The sequence below is a fragment of the Cenococcum geophilum genome (assembly GCF_001692895.1).
Source record: "Cenococcum geophilum 1.58 unplaced genomic scaffold K441scaffold_17, whole genome shotgun sequence".
In the NCBI taxonomy this organism is placed as follows: Eukaryota; Fungi; Ascomycota; class Dothideomycetes; order Gloniales; family Gloniaceae; genus Cenococcum; species Cenococcum geophilum.
The window spans coordinates 873,434-895,537 of record NW_027137575.1 but is presented as its reverse complement, the minus strand read 5'-3'; the positions used below and the strand labels follow the sequence as shown (position 1 = coordinate 895,537).

The window sequence follows — 22,104 nt, the reverse complement described above, 5'->3', positions numbered from 1 at the left end:
CGTGACAGCAAGGCAGTTGCTTGTCGAGGACGGAGGAGTTGAAGCTGGGATTGATCGTCGTTGCACGGACTCAGCCGGTGAATTAGCTTGTTGGTTCTCGGCTGAGGGCGGAGGATTGGAAGAGTTTAGTTTAGGTTTGGGGGGTTTAACCCTTTTGAAGGGATTTAGCTTCTTCAGAGAAAACGTCATGCTTGTTTGATAGCGTCAACCGGGTCCCCTGTGAACACTGAGCTATCGCCTTTGGGCTATCGCCTGGGATTCTTACACGCCATTACTTTGGAGATACCAAGAACGGGCTCACGCTTCGGCCTGCGTGCCCATTTACCTAGTCTAAGTCATATAATACTTCGGAACTTAAAGTGGTAATGCTGGGGTTAGGATGAGTTGTACGTCGGACTTCCATGTCACACAGTCTGCAAAGCGCTCAGCGCTGAGGCTGGGGCGCTTGGGTGGCTTGAGTGCCAGGGCCCGTGGGCTTGGAGCAGAGTGCATGTCATAAACCGATGTTTCAAGTCGGATGGATCACTACACTTGCGCAGATCCAGCTCTAGAAATCTATGCAAATATGCGATACTGCTAGACACTCGTTCTTTAAATCCGTGCTATTTCTTATTGCGAAACCTGGCACGATGCCTGGTATGGATATCCCTTCCGCTGGTATATTTCGTCCCACTGTTATCGGTAAGGGCTGGCCAATAGAATCAATAGGATCAAGGCTCCGTGATCATACGGTGTTCGCGTACGGTCGGACACTACCAGCGGAAGGGATACATGCCCGTAAGGCTGAAATCAGCCCGATTCTCAAAGAAAACCTCTCCATTAAAAGAAATCTAGGACTTCAGGAGGTAGGTTCCTTCCCGTACACTGCAAGTATAACAGCTTACTGAGAAAATTCAGCCATATCTAGAAGTTTAAAACTCCATTCCAACTAGGTCGTTGATACCAAGCCCATAATCACCCCATCATTGAATACCCAACATGGATCAACGCGAATCTCTTTCTCAACAAGCCCTTGCTAATTCAAAATCCGCAGATACATCTCGATCGGACAAGCTGCAAAAGCGCAAAACACCCCGCGCTCAGCCCCAGTGAACCAACGTGCAGGGCAAGGCACCTCGCTCCTGAACAGAGCAGCGAATGACAGCCGCGCAAGAAGACTTTCTCCGTGAATGGATCCTCGAGCAAGATCTTCTATGATTTTCTCCGTCCCGGGCCCGTGTCCGACAAATGGCGTACCAAATTCTGCGCATGTTTGGTGATGATGAGCCCCTGGACAACGGCAGGGTGCAGGAATATTTGCAGCGCCATCCCATTGCCAAAATGTGTGTGGGCAAGCTAATTGAGGAATCTGCTAGGACCTGTGCGGCACAGCAGATTTTAGCATCTTATGATTATCTCGATACCTATGGAGACGAATAAAGGTGTGTACATTACCGCACGCAATTTTGAAGAGAACGGTGTGGACCTACATGTATTGTATATATCAATTCACCGACTGGTTCGCGTCTTTGGCGGCCTTGGAGGACCTATACAACGTCGACGGTAATTAAACAGTAGGAAATAGAAATTCAGCTCGGGGAGACTAAAATCAGGGAATCATTGGCAACTACATCAAAAAGGACAGAAACCTCCACAATCGCAAACCACCCACCACTACCAACTGAACACAATCAGGCATCCTCATACTTGTCATGCCACGTGAATCCATTAATCCCCATCTCCATCCCCTCCTCCTGCCTCCCCAACGGCGTCAGATCCAGATCCAGATACGTCCCAACCAACATCTCCACCTGCCTCCCATACCCCGAATACGTATGAAAGACCTTCCCATCCCGCATCAAAAACACACTGACGCCCGGCAACTCCTGCCCCGTCCCCAACCTCTCCCTCGTCGCCTCCTCACTCATATAATTATACGACAACGGCTTCACATCCTCGTCCAACAAGACGTCAAAGTCGTAGTTAAACTCCGTCTCGAACGACGAGAACCACGGCACCTCCCAGCCCATCCGCTGCTTGAACGCCGCGATCTTCTCCGCCGGCGCCCGCGACACGAGCACCAGCGTCGTGTCGCGCGAGTGGAGGTGCGCGAGATGCCCGATGTTGTCGGCGACGACGGAGCAGCTGGAGCAGCCGGCGTCGCGCGCCGGGTTGAACATGTAGTGGTAGACGATCAGCTGGCGGCGGCCGGCGAAGAGGTCGGGCAGAGAGACGGGGGCGCCGGAGAGGGTGCGCAGGGTGTAGGGTTTCGTGATCTCGACCATGGGGAGGGAGCGCCGGGCGGCGGCGACGGCGTCGCGGGCTTTGGAGAGGGATTTCTCTTGTGCGAGGAGGGAGAGCCGTGCGGTAAGCCATTCGGGGCGTGATACGACCTAGGGATGCTGGGTTAACTTTGGGGTAAAGGGGGTCGAGGAGGTGATGCTTGTGTATTGCTTACTGCAGTTGCCATGATGACGGCCTTGTATAATAGCTTCGGCTTTGGAAGAGGACAAAGTGCTATGATTTAATGAAGAAGATGGCTCAATGTAAGCTGCTACTATGAAGATAATTGAAAGATAGAGAATGGATAGAAAAGAGAGAAGAGAGAGCCCTCTTTATACCTCTCCGATTCCATAACGACAACCGGCATCCTATCCTTCAGACGGCACAATCTGGCCACCGATTGCTGCACTCACCGATAACATTTCCATGCTCTTGCCTAATTACAGTTTGTTCTCTATTTGTGTGACCGCATATCGCCAGTCGTGATGGAGGGGCACACGCCAATTACACGCGCTGTCACGCGCCTAAGGTTTCCGGCCAGGATCTCTGCATGCGCCACCTCGTATACACATTGTCTGCCTGATGACTCCACAACTCCAGTCCTGTTTGCTCGCATCAAATGCGAGGAGACTGTTAATCTACGTCAATAGGTGCTGTGTAGACTCGGGCAAGTGAGTAATCATGAGTTACTTCGACATGGATGGAGGGTTGTTTTGTGCAGTTCGTACGAGGTGTTTTAAGCAATACTTGATGTAGATCATGTTGAAAATAGAGTAGGGAAGCCAATGGAGGATTGTGAAGGGAGAATGGGACGTAGAGAAAGCTCTAATGCTTCATTCTAACCTACCGCGCTGCAAGCCATTCTAGAAAGTTGACGCCGCTCGAGCCCCTGACCATATCCAAAACGTCAGAGAACCGACTTCACAAACCCACCCCTTCCCTTCTCATCCCATCCCCAACAACCGATACACTCCTGCCAGCATCCTGCCTCACAACCCGCACATCCAACCCCGGATTCCGCTCAAAAAAGTTCGCCGGCCTCAGCCCCATCACCATCTTCTCACATGGCATGACCAGCTAGTCCTCCGCGCGCGGATTATGCGTTGTGCCAAGCGCGCACCACACCACGATACCCCCGCCCCGCACCGTTGATAAGCTTGAAGGTGCGTGCGGTGGCGGCGCTGGTGTCGAGCCTGGTCTCGTGGGCGATGATCTGCGAGGTGGTAGTGTAGCCGACGCCGAGCGGGTTGTGGATGGTGGGGGAGGAGAGGGGGAGCGGGTGTGATTCTGAGGGAGTTGGTGGGGCCGTCGAGCATGGGGTCGACGCGTAGACAGAAGAAGTGTTGGTGGTAGGGTGCGAGGACGCCAGGGGCGGCTGTGGTGCTGTAAGGGACGGAGTCACCGAGTTCGATGTGGTGGGTTGAGAGGATGCTGGTTGCGTGGACCTCAGTTGATGGATGCGTCTTGGTGGAATTGGGAGGCGAAGATGTATTCGTAGTTTCCAACGGTGATGATGGTCTGGAGGATAAGAACGCGGGATCTTGATACAGCAGCGTTGCCGGCGCGGTGGTTGGTATGTTTCTAGAGGATTCCGTCGTCGATTTCGTGGCAGCAGATTACGTTTGGGAGCTTGAGTGGGTCTCCAGAGCTGGTGTTATGCCAATCGTCGAAATATCTTATATGTCCCAAGCAGTCGCAACCTAGCTTCTGGTTATTGGTACACACGCCTGCCATTATTTTCTAGGTTGAATGTGGCTTTTCTGTTGTAAGGCGCCCGAGGGCCACCATAGGGAACGAATAGCTCAGACAGAGATAGGCAATGGAACAAACTACGGCTATCATAACTGATGTCATGGAGGACTATTACTTCCCGGTAATTGAAACCCACATGCATACGCCACTTTCCCCAGGTAAGGATGTTTCCTTGGGTCTTGAAGGATGGCCCTTCTGGCTGAGTGATTTGATACGGCTAGTCGTACTCCGGGACCCTCCAACTAACTCGGGATAGTATTCGCTGGTACTGTGGATCTTTCGGCGATCAAACTTCTTGCCATTGACGCTGTCTCGACTTATACGCTCGGTTTCACTGGACGGTAACCGGTATACATCGATTACTTTATTATCACACATCTCCGCGCATAGGTCCGGTGATTATGCATAGTGATTTGCGTCTTTGTGGCTGCTTAGACGGAGGTAAAAGTAGCACTGGTTGTGGCCATTAGCGATGAAATCCCGTGGCATATCGTACTAACCATGACAATCCGTTTCGTCATATCATGCATTCCATCCGTTCCATATGCCCACGGCTCAACGCACACAACGGCCTCCTCAGGTAAATGCAGTGCACGAATCTCTTTCTGTACTCGAGGATCCGCTAAGCAGGCAGCTTCACTGCCTTGCATGTCCACTGCAGCGATATATGAATGCTTTCCTACCAGACTTTGCTTGTCAACGATGTCTCGCGCTCAAATCTACTTTGAGTTACCAATGGTCCTTTACAGTATCTAGGTATAATTGTACCATAGCAATGCGAGCCGGATAAGGAGTACTTTTGCCGGTTTCTCTGCGGCCAAGAAGTCCAGCATTTGAGCCTTGGATGGTTTAGCAAGCGTAATGACTCTGAAGATGCAATTGTGTTTAGGAAAAGCATCGCGGATTATTCTTGCTGCCTGGTGACAGACGTATCAGTGTTTAGGAGTACTGAATACTTACTTGAAGAGCCTACCAGCGGAATTTCGAGAGGTGTAAGCGGATCGAACGGATAAGAGATGTGCATGTTTGAGGATGTCATGATGTGAGACAGCTTGTAGGATTAAGTGAATCGGAAATGCTCTGGCTTTCTACAGCTCTCATATCCGGAAGGCGGTTTTATATTTTAAAACTCCAAACTTGGAGAGTAAGGGCGTTGAATCTAAGACAGGTGGTTGGGTTAGAATGTGAGAAGCATGACTCGTGATCCTGGCCATCTTGGCTATGCGGGGTAAGTGACCTCAAGGTGGGATGGAAGTACCTGTCGAAAGTTAGTTCGAGCAATTCCTGCTATGCGAAAGTGAAAGATGAAGCTAATTCCTACCGTTAATTCTAATTCCTGTAACCCGGTTGTACTTGCAGGAGACGATAACATGGTTGTTCTGTACGCAGATGGGACTCAGACGTGAACTAGGTGCGATAGGCTAAGGGATACTCGGTGACAAGACATTTTGATAAAAAGCAGTCATGAAAGAAGCCCAATCTAATGCAGGCAGGTCGGTAGAATCGCTCCACTATACCTACACAAAACAGAATCGCACCAAGGAGAAAAGCCCGAAAGGAGAAGAATATTCGGTCCACTTTGCATCAAACACCCAAATGGTACAGCAATCAATCGTGTTAGCTTGCAGATAGCAAAAGCCGACATTAAAATCGTCTGGTATCTCCATTTACCAACGCCCCAATACCTGTATACCAGGTTCAGTCCATACAATGCAATCCACATAGTCCGCCCAGGAAGCAATAAGTCGAATAGGCTCCGTTAGAAGGGAGGATATTGCGCTTGAGCAAACAGCTTACGCCGCGGTACCCTCGCTCTTTCGCTTTCTATCCCTCTTCTTCTTCTCGACTGGCGGGGCTGATTCAACTGGAGCTGCTTCAGTCTCCTCATCACCCTTAACCTTCCTCGCCGTACGCTTCTTCTTCGACTCTTCAGGGCTCGGCTCCTTGGAACCTTTCACCTTCTTCCCCTTCTCCTTTGGTTGCGCCGGATTCTCGACAGCGGGGCCGCTACCGGGCGGCAGAATCGATGTCGACTTAGCTATAGAGGGAATTGGCACAGGGATAGGACTAGGAGCTGCAGCTGGGGCTGGAGTAGGTGCTATTATACCGTTGGTCTTGCCAACCTTCTGGCGCTTGTTGGCCCTGGGTGTCTTGGCCGCAGGTGGACTTGGGACCTTTGGAGGTGGGGACGGCGCTTTTGCAGGCGCGTCTTCCTCGCTCTCTTCACCAAATGTAGCTTCGGCATCTGTATCAACTGCGCCAGCTTCCGCTTCGTCGGATATCTCATCGTCATGGATGTCGGCGAGCGGTGATGTGACAACACCACGCGCGGCGGCATACTCCTTCATTGCCTCCTTGTACTCCTCCATGCTCTTGCGGTAGGATTGTCTCCAAAGCTGTAAGTTACTTAGCGATGCACAAGGCAAAGGGGGGGGGATTAGAGATTGGAGCAACGTACCTCCTTCGCATCTTCGGGCATCTCGTTCCAGCGCTTGTTTACTTCTAGATTAACAGCATTGGGTTCCAGCTTCTCGCCGGGTTGAAGCGCAGCCTCAAGATCACTTCGCACAATCGGGCGCGCATGCTGACTGTAGAGGAACGCGGCGGTGAGCGGGCGTTTGGGCGCATTGGGATCACGCTCCTTCTTTTCGCGCTTCCTCTTACGTTTCGCGCTGCCCTCTACAGTCGGTTGTGTCACAGGGCCGCCTTCGGTGGTGGTGCCGCTGACTGTAGTCATGGGGTTTGTTAGAGCAAGACTGTCGAGCGCGCCTGAGCCGCCGGCAAGTATGGAGGTAGTGTGGTTCATGTAGGTGCGCAGGAGGTCATTGATGCCCGCTTGCACATGCTGAAGGCCATTTTGGAGGTTGGTTAAGCTAACGACGACCTGGAATTGCTTGTAAGCATCAGGTGTGTATGCTGAGAGCTGGGAAGTATGCGCCAATTGAAAAACTTTGATGAGCGATAACGTGCTGGGAGCGGCGCGACTGGTAACAGCAAGGCAAAGGCGTAGAGTGGAGGTGGATGTGTATCATGAATGGCTTTGCGTAGATATAGACACACTCGAGCGCAAAGCGCACCGGATAACGATGAAGAGAAGCGCGTCGCAACAAAATATAAACAGTCACTCACCGAGTCTCTCGTGCGCGTGAATTGCTCAATCGAGATCATAAGCTCAGCTGTCTCTTCCTTCTTTTGTTTGACCATGTTGGCTTATAAGTTGAAACCTTTTGTGTTGTTGAGATGAAATCAGATGAGGGACCGCGAGTGGCGATGGGAGTTGGGCGGGTGAGGCCCACGACGATGCGCTGGAGGTTGAGGAGGTTGGGGGGTCGGGGCTCTGAAGAGGCCTCTAACAGGCTTCCGCTCCGGTTTAGCCGCACGCCGCCCACCGCACTACAGGGAAAACAACCAAAAGGGTGTCCTGGCCGTCCCGCCGTGTCTGGCAGCGTACAATTTAGATTCCGTTCATCTTTTATTTCTATACGCTCATAATCCTTCAGGACTTTCAGTAAAGCCTAAAATTTAGCCACATGGACCTTGGACGCTGTTTATCTGGGCGAGATGTCCAGTTTTTATTTTTGGACGTGACGCCTTGCAACACTGCAGAGACAGGCGGGTCGCCCAAAGTTGGGCCAGAGCCCCGCCAGAAGTATCAGTCTACCACGCCCTTTCTTATGGGCTGCCTCGCCGCATACCTGCCTGAGTATCACGCTGATCATTCTGATTGTTGCCATACCATAGACGCTTAGGATAAGCTGTGAAGTAATCCATAACTAAGTATGTAGAGTAAGTAGCCTTTGCTGAGCGGCTTAGAGCCCTTTACGAGAGCATGAACAGAAGCCGGCTCCTTGCTCCTTGCAGGTAGTTTTCGTTTGCATCTCGTAACACTGTTTCTTTGTTTCTTTCTTTATACTAGGTGCATCTCTGGAATTATGCCCACTTTTCATTTTTTATCAGCGCAGTACTAACATTGCAGATACTCATGTTCTCTTCATACACCAACTAGATACTCTAATACACCGTTTCGAATCAAAGCTTTTCCATTTTGCAATCGACTACTTCTACCTGCCAGTTTGTTAGGTTTAAGCTCATCTGTATCTCCTTTGATGCTTCTCAGCCAGCGCGCATGGAAAAATGATTCTATTACATACGCTACTGAGGTGTCTACTTGATTTTTGATGGCATAGTTGTGGCATTACGAATGGCTTTAGCTAATATAGAGAAATACCAAAGTCTTCTGTACATCAAGTTGGGGGGTACTTCAAATGCTTATTCACAATTCACATGGCATCGCGAGGCTTAACGAATAGCCTTTGAATGGAACCAATAACAGGACGAGAATTAAAAGGACTGTGGTATAAAAAAAGTGCCTCTTCCCAAGATAATTAGCATCCTTCACCACAAGTACGCGCTAACGCATCAAGAAACTCTAGAAATTAAATTAAATCCTAGTATGCAGTAGTAGCCGCAGCTTGCGTTCCTTATTGGCTCTGTTTATTTCCTGTGATGCTGAAAATTTTCTGTAAGCATTTTGAAATCTAGCTCTTGTCTATGTTTGATTTGGGGATTTGGGCAGCTTGGGATGCTAAAGCATGTAATTCCCAACTCAGCAGGAAGGCCGAATTCTTAAACACGCATTGCCAGGAAATAGCTGAAGCACGGAGATATCCTGACTGATATAGAGAAAGTATCCCTAGGCAAGAGCGCTGATGTGAGTTTGGAAACGACTGAGGCACCATAATATTCCAGAAAAAATTGTTAATTTCATATATGATTTGGGGGTGCTTAGTGAGATATATAATAGAAAGGTTCTAAAACTATGCCTAAGATTATGCCCGGTAGATGCTTTTAAAAATCTTCTAAGTTACAATTTACTTACTGCTGGATGCTTGAGGTGCGGGGATCAGCCAGATTGGATATCCGCGAACACGAAAGTGAGGCAACGCGACCATCGCTGCAGCACATTTAAGGTTGATGAGGCCCCATGCAGGCATCAGGGCAGCATCCCTCATTATAACGGATATCCCATTTGAAAGGCGATCTTTCTCAGCAGCATATGGGGTATGAAGGGCAAATGGGAACCATTGGCGTATTTTTTGAATGAGGAGGGTTTCCATTATTTGTGTTTTGATCTTGCTCCGATTGCTTCAGCAGAACCTTCAGATTGTATCATTAATGGCCCCTTGTTTCACTATAGTGAAAAGTTTCAAGCTTTACTGGTTCTTAAGCTCCGCACGTAGGTTCTGCTCGAGTTCGGTTGTAGAAATCGGCTATGCTGGCTCATAGGCAGTTTGATAGCGACGAATTTGCCAGTTTGGTTCTCAGTCCTCGCCGCCATTTCACCGAATCTATCGTGACGTAATCTGGCAAGCCTGCAGTCTACCATGAGAGTGAATAGTGATAGAGACGACATTGTTATAATTAGGAGATCTGACTTTACCATGGTTATCCCTCTCCCCAGAACTCTGGAGAGTGTGTGTACGGATCAGCAGTGGTTTGTGAGAGCTTCAAATGCCTCATTACCTTCATGAGATTTCATCAATCTTATACCAACGGTAGAACTCTCACTTCTTTATGTGATCCGGACCTTGCTGCCTTGGTGTGTTCATGCGACGAACCTTGTCTTGAAGCCTATCTGGCTCTGAATCAAAACTACGCCAGCAACTCTACTAAATTCATCACAGAAAAAGCTAACTAGATTTCGTTTCGGTAAGAGCAGTTATAGTGCTACAAGGATTGCGTCTGGGTTGATGTCCATGCTCCCCAAGCTCCACTATTTCACCAACTTCTTCACCTTCAAAGCACAACACCGCTCATAATGACGACCCACTCATTAGTCGTGCTAGCCTTGGATCATTGCTTTCATCACTCATACTGCTTAACACCTACTAATCATCTCAGCAACTAACAATTCTTTCTGTTTCCGCTCTCTGCAGGTTCTGTGCGACCGCCGCTTTGGGGAGGCAAACAACATGGATTTACTGGAGCATCTCATCGTGCCGCAGCGCGGGGACTACCACAACCGCCCGCCCTCCCCTCCAGCACCCCCAACCTTCCTTTCCAGCCTCATCACTAGACCTCTGCCAGACAGCATGGCTTCTCAGGCTGTAATGCAAACCACTGAAAATGCCTATCCTCAGCCTGATGCTGCCTCAGCGCTTGGAAACGCCTTTTCCATTGAGGAATACGAACGAATGCACGGAGGCAATCAGGCAAATGACAAGCGGCAGAGATCCCCTAATACGGGCTCACCGAAGACGCCTAAAAAGACATCCAATGCCAATTCCCCCCCCGCTTTCACACCTACTATGGTGAGCACCCACACTGGCGGTAATACAGCTGCCTTCAACACCCGCTGTCAAGCTCTAGGTGTTGCTCCTAATATCGAATACACTGGTAGTGGCTCGGTTGGGTGGAGTGTAAGGCTAGACCTTGCGGGTTCGGTGCTCGAGGATGCTGGGCCCCACACCAACAAAAAACAGGCGAAGGATAATATTTGCGGAGCAGGTCTGAAGCTCCTGAAAGAGCTGGAGGAGAAGGGCGAGATTTCACTAGTAAAGAGAAAGGCCGGAGGAGCAGGAGATGCAAAGACGGGCGGCACGGAGGAAGCAGTGGAGAATTGTATTGGTTTGTTGCTTGGTGAGTCTCTAATCCCAAAGTGTGCTGATTTGGAGACTGCGAAAGGAAGGTATTACAGAGTAGGTGTGAATATTGGGCTGGACACTCCGGGCACAGTCTGGAGAGACCACTACGATGTATTACGGAGGAATTAGAGAGCTAACGGCTAGCTGATACATCTGAAACAGAATATGCAAGGTCAACCTCAACGCCGGAGCCGACCTACAACGAGTACAGTGCGGGGCCTCTATTCTCGTGCGAAGTTGAGCTTACTCAACGTCCTGGAGAGCCTTTCGGTGGGCGAAACGAGCCGTATTCGAATAAGAAGGCTGCGCGGAGTAGCGCCGCACGCAAGGCTGTCGAATGGCTTCGAGCAGAAGGCTTGCTCTCGGAGGACGGGCCGGTCAGAAAGAAGAAAGCAAAGGCGAATAGTCCCAGTGGTGGTCCAAATAGCAGCCCCAAAGGTGCTGCGGGTAAGGGCGAAGATACGGCTGAGACAGAGAGTTATGTGCACAAAGTTATAGGTACGTCCTTAGTCCGGCCTCTTCTCTCCCTTTCCCATATCAATATATTCCAATCTTCTCTCCTGCTTCCTCTCATGCTCTACTACGCCGCTGAAACATATTAACACCACACCCCCTTTACTACAGCTATAGCACGGACTCTGGGTTTGGCGGCCCCAGAATACCGTCTTACCCCTACCGATCCTCGCGCCCCTGCCTTCTGGGATGTTGCCGCTTACTTCTCGCAAAGTCTCTCCCACGAGGGCCCAGTTGGTGAAGTGAAACAAGTCCATGGGAAAAAAGCCGCTAAAGAAGAGTGCGCTAAGCGCGTGCTGGCCTACCTGAAGGGGGAAGAGCAGAAGCGTAGCCAGAATGCCCAGGGCTTCATTAATAGTCTCAAGCAGTGAGCCACCGGTATGTCAGCGATACGTCTCTTGGGCTGGAAAGCACAGCGTTAGGGACGATCTTGATATCTACGCCCAGGTGGCAGGGAGCGAGAATAATGCTCTCTATACCGGAACGGGGTGATTTTTCCTGCACGCCATACGGATAATATCTTGGAGACGGTCTTACTGACGGATATCCATGATAATCATATGGCCATTATGACTGACGATTTCTTGATATTTTGCGGCGCGCTTCGAGCAGGTGTGTCCGCATCATATCGCAGCGTTATCACACATTCTTTCTCTACTATCCATCATGATGTCACAGCCTAGGCTAAATTTCATAGTTTGAATTACCTCTTTTAGCTCAAGCTGGACCGGAGGCATAAACGAGTGATTCCTCCAGTCTCCTATTCTTTCCAAACAAAAGAAAACTAGTATTCCGCATCAACGCCCATCTCCCTCACCTCACAAACATTAACACCACACAACACCACCTCCCCCAGACCTCCCCTAAAACTCCCTCCCTTCCTCCATCAAGAACTCCCCCTGCCTCTCTCCCTTGACCAACCCAACCTCCCCATCCGCCCCGACCCCCGCGTCATCCCCAAATCGCCACAACTCCGCTCCACTCCCCTCCTCCACCAATCCCTCATGCGCCGCCCCGCCGCCCACGCCCTCCATCCCCTCAATCAGCTCCCCGTAGTCCCACCCACCGCGCGCATACGGATGCACGCCTATGCCCACACCCACACCCACACCCACACCCAGCGCATCCACGAACTCCACTGCATCCGCAAGCCCCGCGCCGTGCTCGCCGCCATGCTCGCCACCGTGCTGACCATCATAGCCGCCGTGAGCTGTACGCAGATGCGGATGCGGATCAAACCCCTCAAACGTGCCGAGCTCGATAGCCGGCTCAAGACAAATGCTGATGTGGCCGCCAGTGAAGTCGACATCGTTGTCGCTGTCGTGGCCCTGCTCTAGGCCATGGTGGAGCGGCGAGTCGAGGCCGGGGAAGTCGGGCGCGGGGGCGTAGGTCGGGAAAGCGGAGTCGAGGGCGATGGTGGAGAGGGCGTCGAGGTCCAAGGGGGGGAAGGAAGGGTAGGGGTGCAGGGGCAGGTCGAAAGGGAGGTGGTTCGGGGTGTAGCTGCTCTGAGCGTGGGACGGGTCGTGCTCGTGCTCGTGCTCGTGGTAGGGTGTCGGGTCTTCGAGGTCGTCGGGGGGGCTGGGGAGTGGGGGCGGGATCGGGGCGTGGAGGATGCTGCGCCAGGTTGTCTGGCCGCCGCCGCCGCCGTCTTTGGGCGTGGTTTGGCGGAACCGCCACAGGATGGTGAGGATGCGGTGCGGGTTGGCGCTGCTCTTTGCGCGGGCGTAGATCTCTTGCGTGGCGGTTAGGCGCCGGAGGCTCTGCCGTACGCGGTACTCGGTCCTTTCTCTATCGGATGGCACGGAGGCGTCGTGATCCGGCGTCGAGGATGCGCCGTTGCGGGCTTCTCTCAGCATCTTTGCCAGTCCGGCGAGTCTGTATGCCCAGAAGTTGCTACCGAACGGGACAGTATCCAGACGCCTGGAAGTTGGGTCGTAGCTAAGGGGGGCGGAGCTTTGGTTGACAGGATTGCCTTTGTCGTCTGATTGAGGGACGAGGCTGCCGCTATCGTAAAAGCGCGTACGGCATTCGAACGAGTCGTATGAGCTGAGGTTTTGCTCGCTCGTGAACTCAAGTTGTATGGCGAGTTCAGCGCCGGCAGGTATCCGTTCTGTCATGAGTTGTAGTGGCGCATCGCAGACAATAACCTCGCAGTCATGATAACTCTCGATAGACATGAATGCTAATTCAGGATAAAGCTTATGCCACTTCCGCACATTGTCAATCTGTATGACCTGCGGCTTAGGATCCTTGGGTAGCCTTGTAAAAGTGTGGAGATGCCTAGGTGGCTTCTGATGAGGATCCCGAACAAACATTTCAAAATCAAACGGCTTGAAAGTGTTGGGGCATCGACTCGAGGCAGAGTCCATCAGCATATGTGGGATGTAGAGAGGGCCACAGTCTTCCCAAGAGAGTTGAGTTGGTTGAGTGTAGTTATCATATTTCGGGGACAGTGCAGTCGATTGATCCATATGTTTTGCTTCGGATAGAGAATGACGACTTGATCGGCAACTGACGTCCTTTTTTGACATGTATTTTAGAACTGCATATTGACAATTAGCCTTGAAGACAGGGGGAACGATGATCTTTACCGTTCGGATGATCTTTAAAGAGCGCCTTGAGCACCTGAATGTGGCTAGATATCTGCTTCCTTGTCCGAGCTTTACCAGTATCTCTCTGAATAGCGTCTGCCACTAACTCGTTTCTCCCACGTGGCTTTCCATCATGTACAATCTTCCCACGGCCCATTGGCTCATATCTGACTAGTCCTAAGTTGAGACATCAAACAATGTACGATCGACATGTTCGGTCTGGAACAAACCTCTAAAGAAAGCGTATTCCATATACTCCGGCCATTTCTGCTCTTGTTTCCTAGAATCCTTGGGCTGCTTGGCTCGATACTTTCGATACGCCTCGGACTGTTGCAAAGATCTCCATAGGATTGCTGTTTCTCTATCAATCTCAGCTTCGCTTTTTTCCTGTTTAAATGGTGAGCCCAGGTTTCCATGTGAATTGAGGTAAGCTTCCAGGCCGTTGGAATAAAAGTTCTCCGTGGGTGAAGATGGGACATGTTTCCTGCGAGCAGAAAAGCCAGTGTCCAGGAAATCGTGTTGACTATTGCTAGACCGTTCCTGCAAAACTCCGGGTGGTCTGTTTAGGTCTTGAGTAGTGCTGTCCGATAGTGCTGGTGCATTTGATGGGAGTACGCATGAGTGGCGACGCAACTCCATTGAGTATGGGGATGTTAGGTAAGAATGAGACCTTGATACGAGCAAGAATGTCTAGGACCGAGGTATGTGCTATTCGGAAGCCGATGCGAATCAAAAGCCAAAGGAACGTAGAGAGCTGAACTAAAGAACGACTTGAAGAATAGAGAATGTGGAGATGAGAGGAAGGGAATGCAAGAGTATCAGCTCTTGTTTATAGCGAGCCTAGAAGCCGAGCCAAGAGGGGACTAGTTGCCCCCAAAAGATACTGCAGGGTTACCATCAAGACGGTCAATACAGAAAGCACAAATCGTGGCATAATTCTCCATGAAATTAGTCTAAGAGTCTACAAGAGAGCTGATTACATCAGCGCCTTATTGGCTTGAGCGGCGCTCTAATTACTTCTCACAGTTATGATATTCACGGAATGCCAAACTACCTCTATCTGCGCTGGTTAGCCAAAGGAGCAAGGGTCGGAACAGTTGCCGACTAATCAAGTCTTCTTCCATTGATGATCCACAAGCCATCTTAAGTTGGTGTGCCAGGGATGAGAGAGGCCCGGGAATGTTCTTACAGCAGTAAAGAATGCCAGCGAATGCAAACACCTCAGAGGTTACAAGCGCCAAAATCTCCTTGATAAGTCGATGTGTATGACTGACTAACGTCTTTCTCAGACATCCGCAGCAAGGCGTCACACGCGCGGTGGTGGTGGGGTGTGATTCAAACTACTAGCACACTGAAACGGAATCTCCAGTCTTTAAGGCGGTCATCTGCGGGATCGTGCCCAGCGCGTGACGGAAACTTAAAAGGACCAAAAGGGAGGCGAGTCTGAAGTCCAAATCTTCGGTGGGGGAAGCAAGGAGGAATCCAGGAAACAACCGATTGTGTCGCGCTGTAAATTATACCAGACACCCTTGCTACGTTAAGCCTCGTCCAGATCGTCATTGCCTGCGACATTAAATTTCTTTCTTCCACCGCCAGTAAGGCGTTGGAGAGCAACTTTGTTGACCTGTGAACCAACCTTCTTTTGCATCTTCTCAAGCTCCTCCTCCGCGTCTTCGGGATCTTCCGCGGCGTAATCCAGAACCAGTTTCCGCCCCAGAAGATGGGTACTGCGTAGCGCATCCAGGGCATTCTCTGCCTCTCGAGGAGTAGTGAATTCCGCAAAGGCGAATCCTCGCGAAGAATTATCAAATTTCTTCGGTACTCGGACGGAACGAAGTTGGCCGTAAGGTCCGAAAAGGGTACGAACATCTTTCTTGGAGGCTTCGAAAGGCAAGTTCTTGATGATAAGCTTTGTCCTCTTGCCAGCAGCCTTCTTAGCCTTGTCCTCCTTGCGACGTTCCTCGGCAGCATCCAGACCGTTGTGTGATGCTTTGATGAGAAGTTTGTGACCGTCTAGGCTATACCCGTCCATTGCGGCCAGCGCTGCCTGTGCCTGGGCCTTTGTACGGAACTCAAGGAAACCAAAGCCCATACTAAGTAGTTCGGATGGTCTTTTTGAATCAATTCTCGTCTTGACCCTGGCTGACATGAAGCCTTCCAATGGTTTGAAGACTTCAGTGAGACGGGCAGACGTCGTAGAGAAGTTGAGATTCCGTACGAACAGGGTTGTTGTGTCGACACTCTCTATGGGTGTGTCTTTCTGGAGCAAGTCTGAAGCAGAAAGCTTGGTTGGCTTCTCGGTCGTTGAGGGAGGTAATATAACGATAGGACTGATTCCATCTTTAAACAAGTCCTTCGGAGCCTTTTCAAGGAAGAGGATGGAATCCTTTATCTTCCGATAAGCAAGAGCCTTGAATGCAGAACGTGCCTGAGGTGCTTGAGTAAACTCCACGATTGCAATAGTGCCGCTTGGAGGCATCAATAACTTCGAGATCTGGCCATGCTCCTCAAAAAGCTTCCGGAGTTCGTCTGCTTTTGTGCCGTACGGGAAGTTTTTCACCAGGATAGTCGTATCTCCCCTTTCGCGTTTCTTGAAGGCGTCGATGTCCACACCGTTTTGCGCGAAGTACGATTTTGTTTCTGAGATGATATGAGTTTCGGCGTGCGCTTGCTTGACACTTGCATCTGCTAATGTTGGGTCAAGCAGATCTGCTTTGCTAACACCCAGCCGATCTGCAACTGAGGACATCACCGCGTCGGCCTAAATTTGGATTCGTCAGTAACCTTCCAAAGACAGAGACATACTCGAAACATACATTCATATACAGAGCATTCCAATTGAAGGTGGAGGATGACGCCTCCGCCTTTCTTTGGATCTGCTTCTGCTTCTTTAATGGCAGCTTAGAGAGAGCATATTCATCCAGCTTTGTTTCCCGTTTCGCGGCTGCTGGGAGAATGTGGACGAGGCGGCCTTGGAATATATTGCCATCAACCTCCTTCAACGCTTGCACGGCGCTTTCAGGATCGTCAAATTGTAAATAGGCAAAACCTTTTCCAGATCCAGACGAGGCGATAATTGGGACATGTACCTGTCGACAGTTATCAGCGAGCTGCCTTGCAGATTGAAGTATGGCAATCTGTCATTGATGCGTATAGCCTTTCAGAAAAGAGATGCATCTACTAAAATACTCTCCCTGGTAACATCAATTGCAAAAGCATAAGATGTCCCTATCAGGTTATTCATCACAGGAAGCGGAAAGAAAAAGAAAAAGGGGACGAATGGCATTTCCTTACCTCTTGAAGACTTCCGAATGACTGGAAACGGCTACGGAGATCATCCTCTGATACATCATAGGGCAGATTTCTTAAAAATAGTCTGCCGGTAGCCCGCGCGGCGTTTTCATCGGTATCGCCTTGCCCTTCTTCATCCACGTCTTGACCGTGGTGCTCATCTCCGCGTGGCTCAGGTGATTTCGGTGTGTCCTTCCGCTGTACATCATCGCTTGACAGTCCGTCTTCATCTTCAACAGGAGGCTTTGCGGATTCATCCTTGTCATCTTCCAACCCCAAGAGCCTGCTCGTGCGCGAGCGGAGCCAGTCTGCGTCCGAAACGGGCCCTCCACATGGTATAGATTCTTCCGTAGCCTCTGCAGCATTCCTGACGTCTTCTTCTGGCTTTTGCTGATCTTCTGGGGGCTGCGCATGTCCAGAATTGGCTGCAGGTTGTCTCGAATCTCTAGCAGGCTTTTTGGAGGGTTCCAAAGCGCGCTTTGATTTCTTAGAGACGACTTGGTATTCGTCATCACTGCCACCTTCGGGTGGTTCTGCTCCATGTGTAACGTCTTCCACTAAAGGCATAGCCTCATCAACATCTTGTGTCTGCTCATTTTTCCAGGTCTTCGCTTTCGATGGAGGCTGCATGACTTCTAAGAATTCCTTAAGTTTCGGGTCCGACTCAACATTTTCCGGGCCAGCCCTCTTGCGCTTTAGCGGATTTTCGCTTAGAGTAATGCTGGCCTTGGTATAGTTTACATCTTGGGGCTGATGCTCATATTTGGTAGGACGCCGTGGCCTGGGAAGAGTTTGATCTGAAACCTAAGGATAAAAAGTCAGCTCCTCGAAAGATTTGAAGACAAGCGGTGCACTTACAGGACGGGCAATCTCAACCAATATTCTTGACGTCCGAATGAAAGACTTATTGAAGTACTTGACAGCTTTCACTGCACCTTCTGGCGTCTTGTACCCCACATATCCAATTCGACGGTGAGGAAGAAGTTTGGCGTCTGTGATGGATTGCTGCTTCGCAAAGTGATTTCTGAACTCCTCCTCCGTGAAAGTAGGAGGTAGGCCTTTGACGAATATGCGTGAGGATGCCATGGCGAATGAATCCTCAGTTGTGGCCTGGGAAGAAGAGAGCGAAGGTAAGAGTAAGTTCGAAAGGCCGCCAGAAAAATTTGGGTGAACTTCTCGGCAAAGGAAGCGAGGGTTCAGCCCAGACCAGGCGGCAACGTCAGGGTCAATTATCGGCCTGAACCCTCGAGCATTCGGAAGCTCGCAACAACCACAAGAGAGGAAAGAGTAAGGACTGCAGAGACCAGACACACCCAAGTCAGCATCCTCACTCTTTATCTACTAGCAAAACCTAAAGCCAATTTCCCAAGCCCCCAATTCGCCATGTCGAGCGAAAAGCAATTCGCCATGCCGGGCGAAAAGCCAGAGAAGCTCGAGGGTACGACCTGCAATATCCTTGAAACCTCTTCAAGTCATACAAGCTAATACGTCCATGCGTAGCCCAGATTAAGTCTGCGGACATGGTGTGATTATCCTCCTCTCGATCTACTGCCTTTTGCTAACAGAACCAATAGAGCGAAGAAATGCAGCAAGAGGCTATCGAAGTTGGTAAGTGGCTCCAACAAAAGCATGATAAAACCTTTCACGGAAGCTTATTGCTCTTGACAGCTACGGAGGCCATGAGCAAATACAACATTGAGAAAGTAGGCATCTTTCGTTTCTAATTGCATCGACTTCAGCCCTAATTCGTCTTTGTAGGATATTGCACAGTATATCAAGAAGGAGGTGAGTTCACGAATGTAACAGATGGTTTCACAAAACTATCCAGCTAATATGTCATAGTTTGACAGTAGGAAGGGCGCTACCTGGCACTGTATTGTAGGGAGGAACTTTGGCAGTTTCGTGACCCATGGTGAGAGAGCATCGTATTCCATCACTCTAACATCACCGTCACGGGCTGAACAAAGTTGTCAGAAACGAAGCACTTCATCTACTTTTACCTAGGTCACTGTGCTATTTTGCTCTTCAAAACGCAGTAAACGGCGCACGGCGTTCAAAAGTGGAAATGCAGCGTTCGGAATTCTCTGGCTTTTGGGGCTTTCGGGATTCATGTTAATGTATATGACCTCACTTCCACGACGACATGCCACCATCATGAGGAAAGGATAGCGATAACGATCTTTCATTACCATATACTCAGGGGATACGTGTTTTCTGGGCTACTAATTGGTATAAACGAAGACATGCTCTGGACAGATTTCTTCATTCACGCCACTGCTTTTCAGAAAGACCGGCCACGGAATTGGGAGAATTAGTAGGTACAGCCTTGACAATATACCTTTTGCCCATTCGAATCTAGAGACGAACAAAATCTACTCGTGACTTAACCCTTTCAATTGAGCTTGGGCATAATTAGCAATGATCGCAGGCGCTCCTGAATATCATCTCTCGAAGAAGTTGCCCATTCACATCAGCAAGCGACACGGCGCCAATCAGTGCGTACATGAATCATGCTCTCAAGAATTCTAAGCCCATACAAGCAAAAGAAATCCCGGAGGTCAAAGAAAAACCTGCCCGAAAAAGAGACCAAAAAGGAATACTCTCAAGGAACTCACATATGAATTGCTAAGATGCGACGAAGCTCACTCATCATAACCCCACCAGCGTTCCGATCGGTGTGGCCGCAGCGTGGTTGCCTTCATTTTGCGGGGTGCCCTTGCCCCTGCTGCATGACCACTGCCGGTTTGGTCCATCTCGCCTCCCGTAACCGGCAAAATTAGGGAACAGAATTGTGGCTGGGTGCGCATTCGTCATCGCTGAGCACCCAAGCTCCCAAGCCAAAAGCCGCGCATTGCCATGCACCATTAAAACCACCACCACATTACGCTACCACAGCTGCACCACTTACACCACCTACACCACCTATCTCACTGCACAGTATCAATCTCCAGCAGCCCATTCATTATGTTCTTCCTCTTCACCTGCGGCTCGCACAGTACGTCCCCTCTCCCCCTCCCCGCGAGGCCAGAAACCAGGAACCGGGAACAAAGCTAATATGTGTCTTTCTTTCCCCTCTCACAGCCTTCCAATCCCGCCTCAAAGGCGCCGAGCATCTAACCGTGCAATGCCAGAACTGTGGCAACCTCAGCGGCCACGTCTACAAGCGCTGGCAATGGTTCACCTTCTGCTTCGTGCCCGTCATTCCGTTCTCCGTGAAGCCCTGGCACGTGAGTAGCTGTCCTCTCCTCCCCTCTCCTCTCCCACAATCCCGCGTCCGCTAGCCCAGCGATTCCCCTCCAGCCCCTAGCCAGCAGTTAAAACGGACGAACGAACGAACGAACGAACGAACGAATCCATGAAACCAACGAGTGAAGGTCGCTAACACCCAGCGCAGGAAGTCGGCTGCCACATCTGCAACTTCTACCAGGACATCAAGTACCGGCCGGACGTCCAAGCCCAGATCGGCGACCCGCAGCACCAGCAGGGCGCCGTGCCGATGCAGGACTACAACGGCGGCGGTGGTGGCGGCGGTGGAGAAGGCCCGCCGCCCGGGCACACGTACAAGTAGAACTCGACTCGAGCGTCGGAACTAGCGCAGGGAAAACCCAAACGGTCAGCCAGCGCATGACGCCTCAAACCGAAAAACCGAAAAACCTCCGACAGGCCTCTAGCCTCAAGGCTCTTCCTTAAACGTAGTGGTATTCCAGGCCGAGAAAGCGCAGGAGCATACGGATATGAATAGTGCCAGAAGGGCGTTGGCAGTGGATAAAAATGCATTGGGAAGGAGTAGTCTCTTCTTGCTGCATTGTGCGGCACGGCGTTTTGCGGGGTGCGCAGAGTGAGGGGCATACGAGATACCAGTTTGGTTTTTGGGGACGTGTACAGACACGCCATTCCTTCTGCTTCTACTTTTCTGGCGGTGGGTAGTGGTAATGCGTTAATTGCTCGGAGTGGCTTTACATAGTCTCTAATGATATACATCGCGCCCGACTTCTCACTTCTCAAGGCGTGTCAAAGGCAGCCAGATACAGATCTTTTCTCCAGTGTATAGTGATATCAGATAAGTTGAAGTGCATCAAAACACCTACCCCCCTTCTCAGCGTCTCAAAAGCAACGCACCCATCCCACACCAATTCCCCGAAAGTAAACCCTACTCCCAGAACCCAGAACTGCACAACCGCAGCCCACCCACAATCAATCCGACAACTCATGCACAACCTTCAACCCCTCGTCCCTCCCTCCCCTCAGCACCTTCTTCAACGGCGACACCTCCCCACCCCCATCCCCATCGGACTCCACCACCCGCCTCCTCTTCTCGCCCCGCTCCCTCTCCGCCTCCCCTTCCGCGCCCATAGCCGCAAAAGCCGCCAACACCTCATCCGAAAACAGGCGCACGAGCTCCTGCCTCACCCCAACCCCNCCCCCAGCCCCCGCTTGCCCTCCACCCCCTCCAATCCCTCCTCCTCCCCCAAACTCCGCCTTTGCCCTCGCGACCTCCATGTTCCGCCCCTCCTTCCGCGACCGGACCCCCACCGCAGGACCGCTCCTCGCGCGGACGCCGCACTCGCGCCGCGAGAGGCTCGAGAACGCAGACGAAGGGGAGGGGCCGCGCATGCTGGTGTCGTCCGCGGCGGCTAGGAAGGGAACGACGGAGCGGTGGGCGCTCAGCGCGGGCTTGGTGCCTGGGAACAGATGGGTGGTGTAGGATGCGGTGCGGGCGAGGGCTGCTGCTGAGGGGCGTGTTGCAATCCCAATCCTCTTCCCAGCTCCATTCCCAGTTCTCCCACCCCCAACTCCAGTCCTATTCCCATTCCCAGTTCCATCCCCAATCCCAGTCCTATTCCCAGTCCTATTCCCATTCGTTACCCCCAGCCCCAACCCCAACTGCCCCCCCCCTCCCTTCTCCGGACCCAGCGCCTCGATAAGCTGCTCGAACAGATCATCCCTCAGCGCCATGGCGATGTCGGGGACGGGGTCAGCCAAGGGGTCAACTGCGGCGGCGAGAGGCGGGTGTGGGAACAGCGGCGAGTCGTAGGCCCGAGTGTCGGGCA

The 22,104-nt window shown here is 51.2% G+C and overlaps 8 protein-coding genes across 8 annotated transcripts; 3 read left to right on the top strand and 5 right to left on the bottom strand.

Annotated features, from left to right (window-relative positions):
• Positions 1-1,733: 1,733 nt before the first annotated feature.
• On the bottom strand, positions 1,734-2,372 carry K441DRAFT_528159 (DUF899-domain-containing protein; the record flags this gene model as incomplete). Its single annotated transcript, XM_067642166.1, has 1 exon — positions 1,734-2,372. A coding segment is annotated over one exon (639 nt), but the record flags the coding sequence as incomplete, so codon positions are not given.
• Positions 2,373-4,341: 1,969 nt separating this feature from the next.
• K441DRAFT_79060 (uncharacterized protein) lies at positions 4,342-4,980 on the bottom strand. The gene is made up of 3 exons (XM_067654450.1): positions 4,748-4,980; positions 4,515-4,701; positions 4,342-4,467 (listed from the first exon to the last, which is right to left on the bottom strand). The coding sequence occupies exons 1-3, from the start codon at positions 4,783-4,785 to the stop codon at positions 4,414-4,416; spliced, it is 279 nt and encodes a 92-aa protein (XP_067504803.1). The 5' UTR covers positions 4,786-4,980; the 3' UTR covers positions 4,342-4,413.
• Positions 4,981-5,338: 358 nt separating this feature from the next.
• K441DRAFT_658711 (uncharacterized protein) lies at positions 5,339-7,317 on the bottom strand. Its single transcript, XM_067648405.1, has 3 exons — positions 7,144-7,317; positions 6,473-6,898; positions 5,339-6,410 (listed from the first exon to the last, which is right to left on the bottom strand). Exons 1-3 carry the CDS (start codon positions 7,216-7,218, stop codon positions 5,808-5,810), a joined length of 1,104 nt encoding a protein of 367 aa, XP_067504802.1. The 5' UTR covers positions 7,219-7,317; the 3' UTR covers positions 5,339-5,807.
• A 2,457-nt stretch (positions 7,318-9,774) lies between these two features.
• K441DRAFT_658709 (uncharacterized protein) lies at positions 9,775-11,982 on the top strand. The gene is made up of 3 exons (XM_067648404.1): positions 9,775-10,653; positions 10,821-11,156; positions 11,283-11,982. Exons 1-3 carry the CDS (start codon positions 9,987-9,989, stop codon positions 11,540-11,542), a joined length of 1,263 nt encoding a protein of 420 aa, XP_067504801.1. The 5' UTR covers positions 9,775-9,986; the 3' UTR covers positions 11,543-11,982.
• A 52-nt stretch (positions 11,983-12,034) lies between these two features.
• Positions 12,035-14,401, bottom strand: K441DRAFT_676786 (TEA-domain-containing protein; the record flags this gene model as incomplete). Its single annotated transcript, XM_067650994.1, has 3 exons — positions 12,035-13,713; positions 13,763-13,939; positions 13,993-14,401. 3 exons carry the CDS (start codon positions 14,399-14,401, stop codon positions 12,035-12,037), a joined length of 2,265 nt encoding a protein of 754 aa, XP_067504800.1.
• An 898-nt stretch (positions 14,402-15,299) lies between these two features.
• Positions 15,300-18,139, bottom strand: K441DRAFT_556259 (multiple RNA-binding domain-containing protein 1; the record flags this gene model as incomplete). Its single annotated transcript, XM_067643318.1, has 4 exons — positions 15,300-16,523; positions 16,579-16,851; positions 17,057-17,857; positions 17,912-18,139. 4 exons carry the CDS (start codon positions 18,137-18,139, stop codon positions 15,300-15,302), a joined length of 2,526 nt encoding a protein of 841 aa, XP_067504799.1.
• A 259-nt stretch (positions 18,140-18,398) lies between these two features.
• On the top strand, positions 18,399-19,535 carry K441DRAFT_658704 (8 kDa cytoplasmic dynein light chain). The gene is made up of 7 exons (XM_067648403.1): positions 18,399-18,491; positions 18,554-18,576; positions 18,628-18,661; positions 18,722-18,756; positions 18,812-18,838; positions 18,896-18,965; positions 19,028-19,535. The coding sequence occupies exons 1-7, from the start codon at positions 18,437-18,439 to the stop codon at positions 19,090-19,092; spliced, it is 309 nt and encodes a 102-aa protein (XP_067504798.1). The 5' UTR covers positions 18,399-18,436; the 3' UTR covers positions 19,093-19,535.
• Positions 19,536-20,017: 482 nt separating this feature from the next.
• On the top strand, positions 20,018-20,621 carry K441DRAFT_556495 (uncharacterized protein; the record flags this gene model as incomplete). Its single annotated transcript, XM_067643330.1, has 3 exons — positions 20,018-20,048; positions 20,135-20,280; positions 20,448-20,621. The coding sequence occupies 3 exons, from the start codon at positions 20,018-20,020 to the stop codon at positions 20,619-20,621; spliced, it is 351 nt and encodes a 116-aa protein (XP_067504797.1).
• Between the last annotated feature and the right edge of the window lie 1,483 nt (positions 20,622-22,104).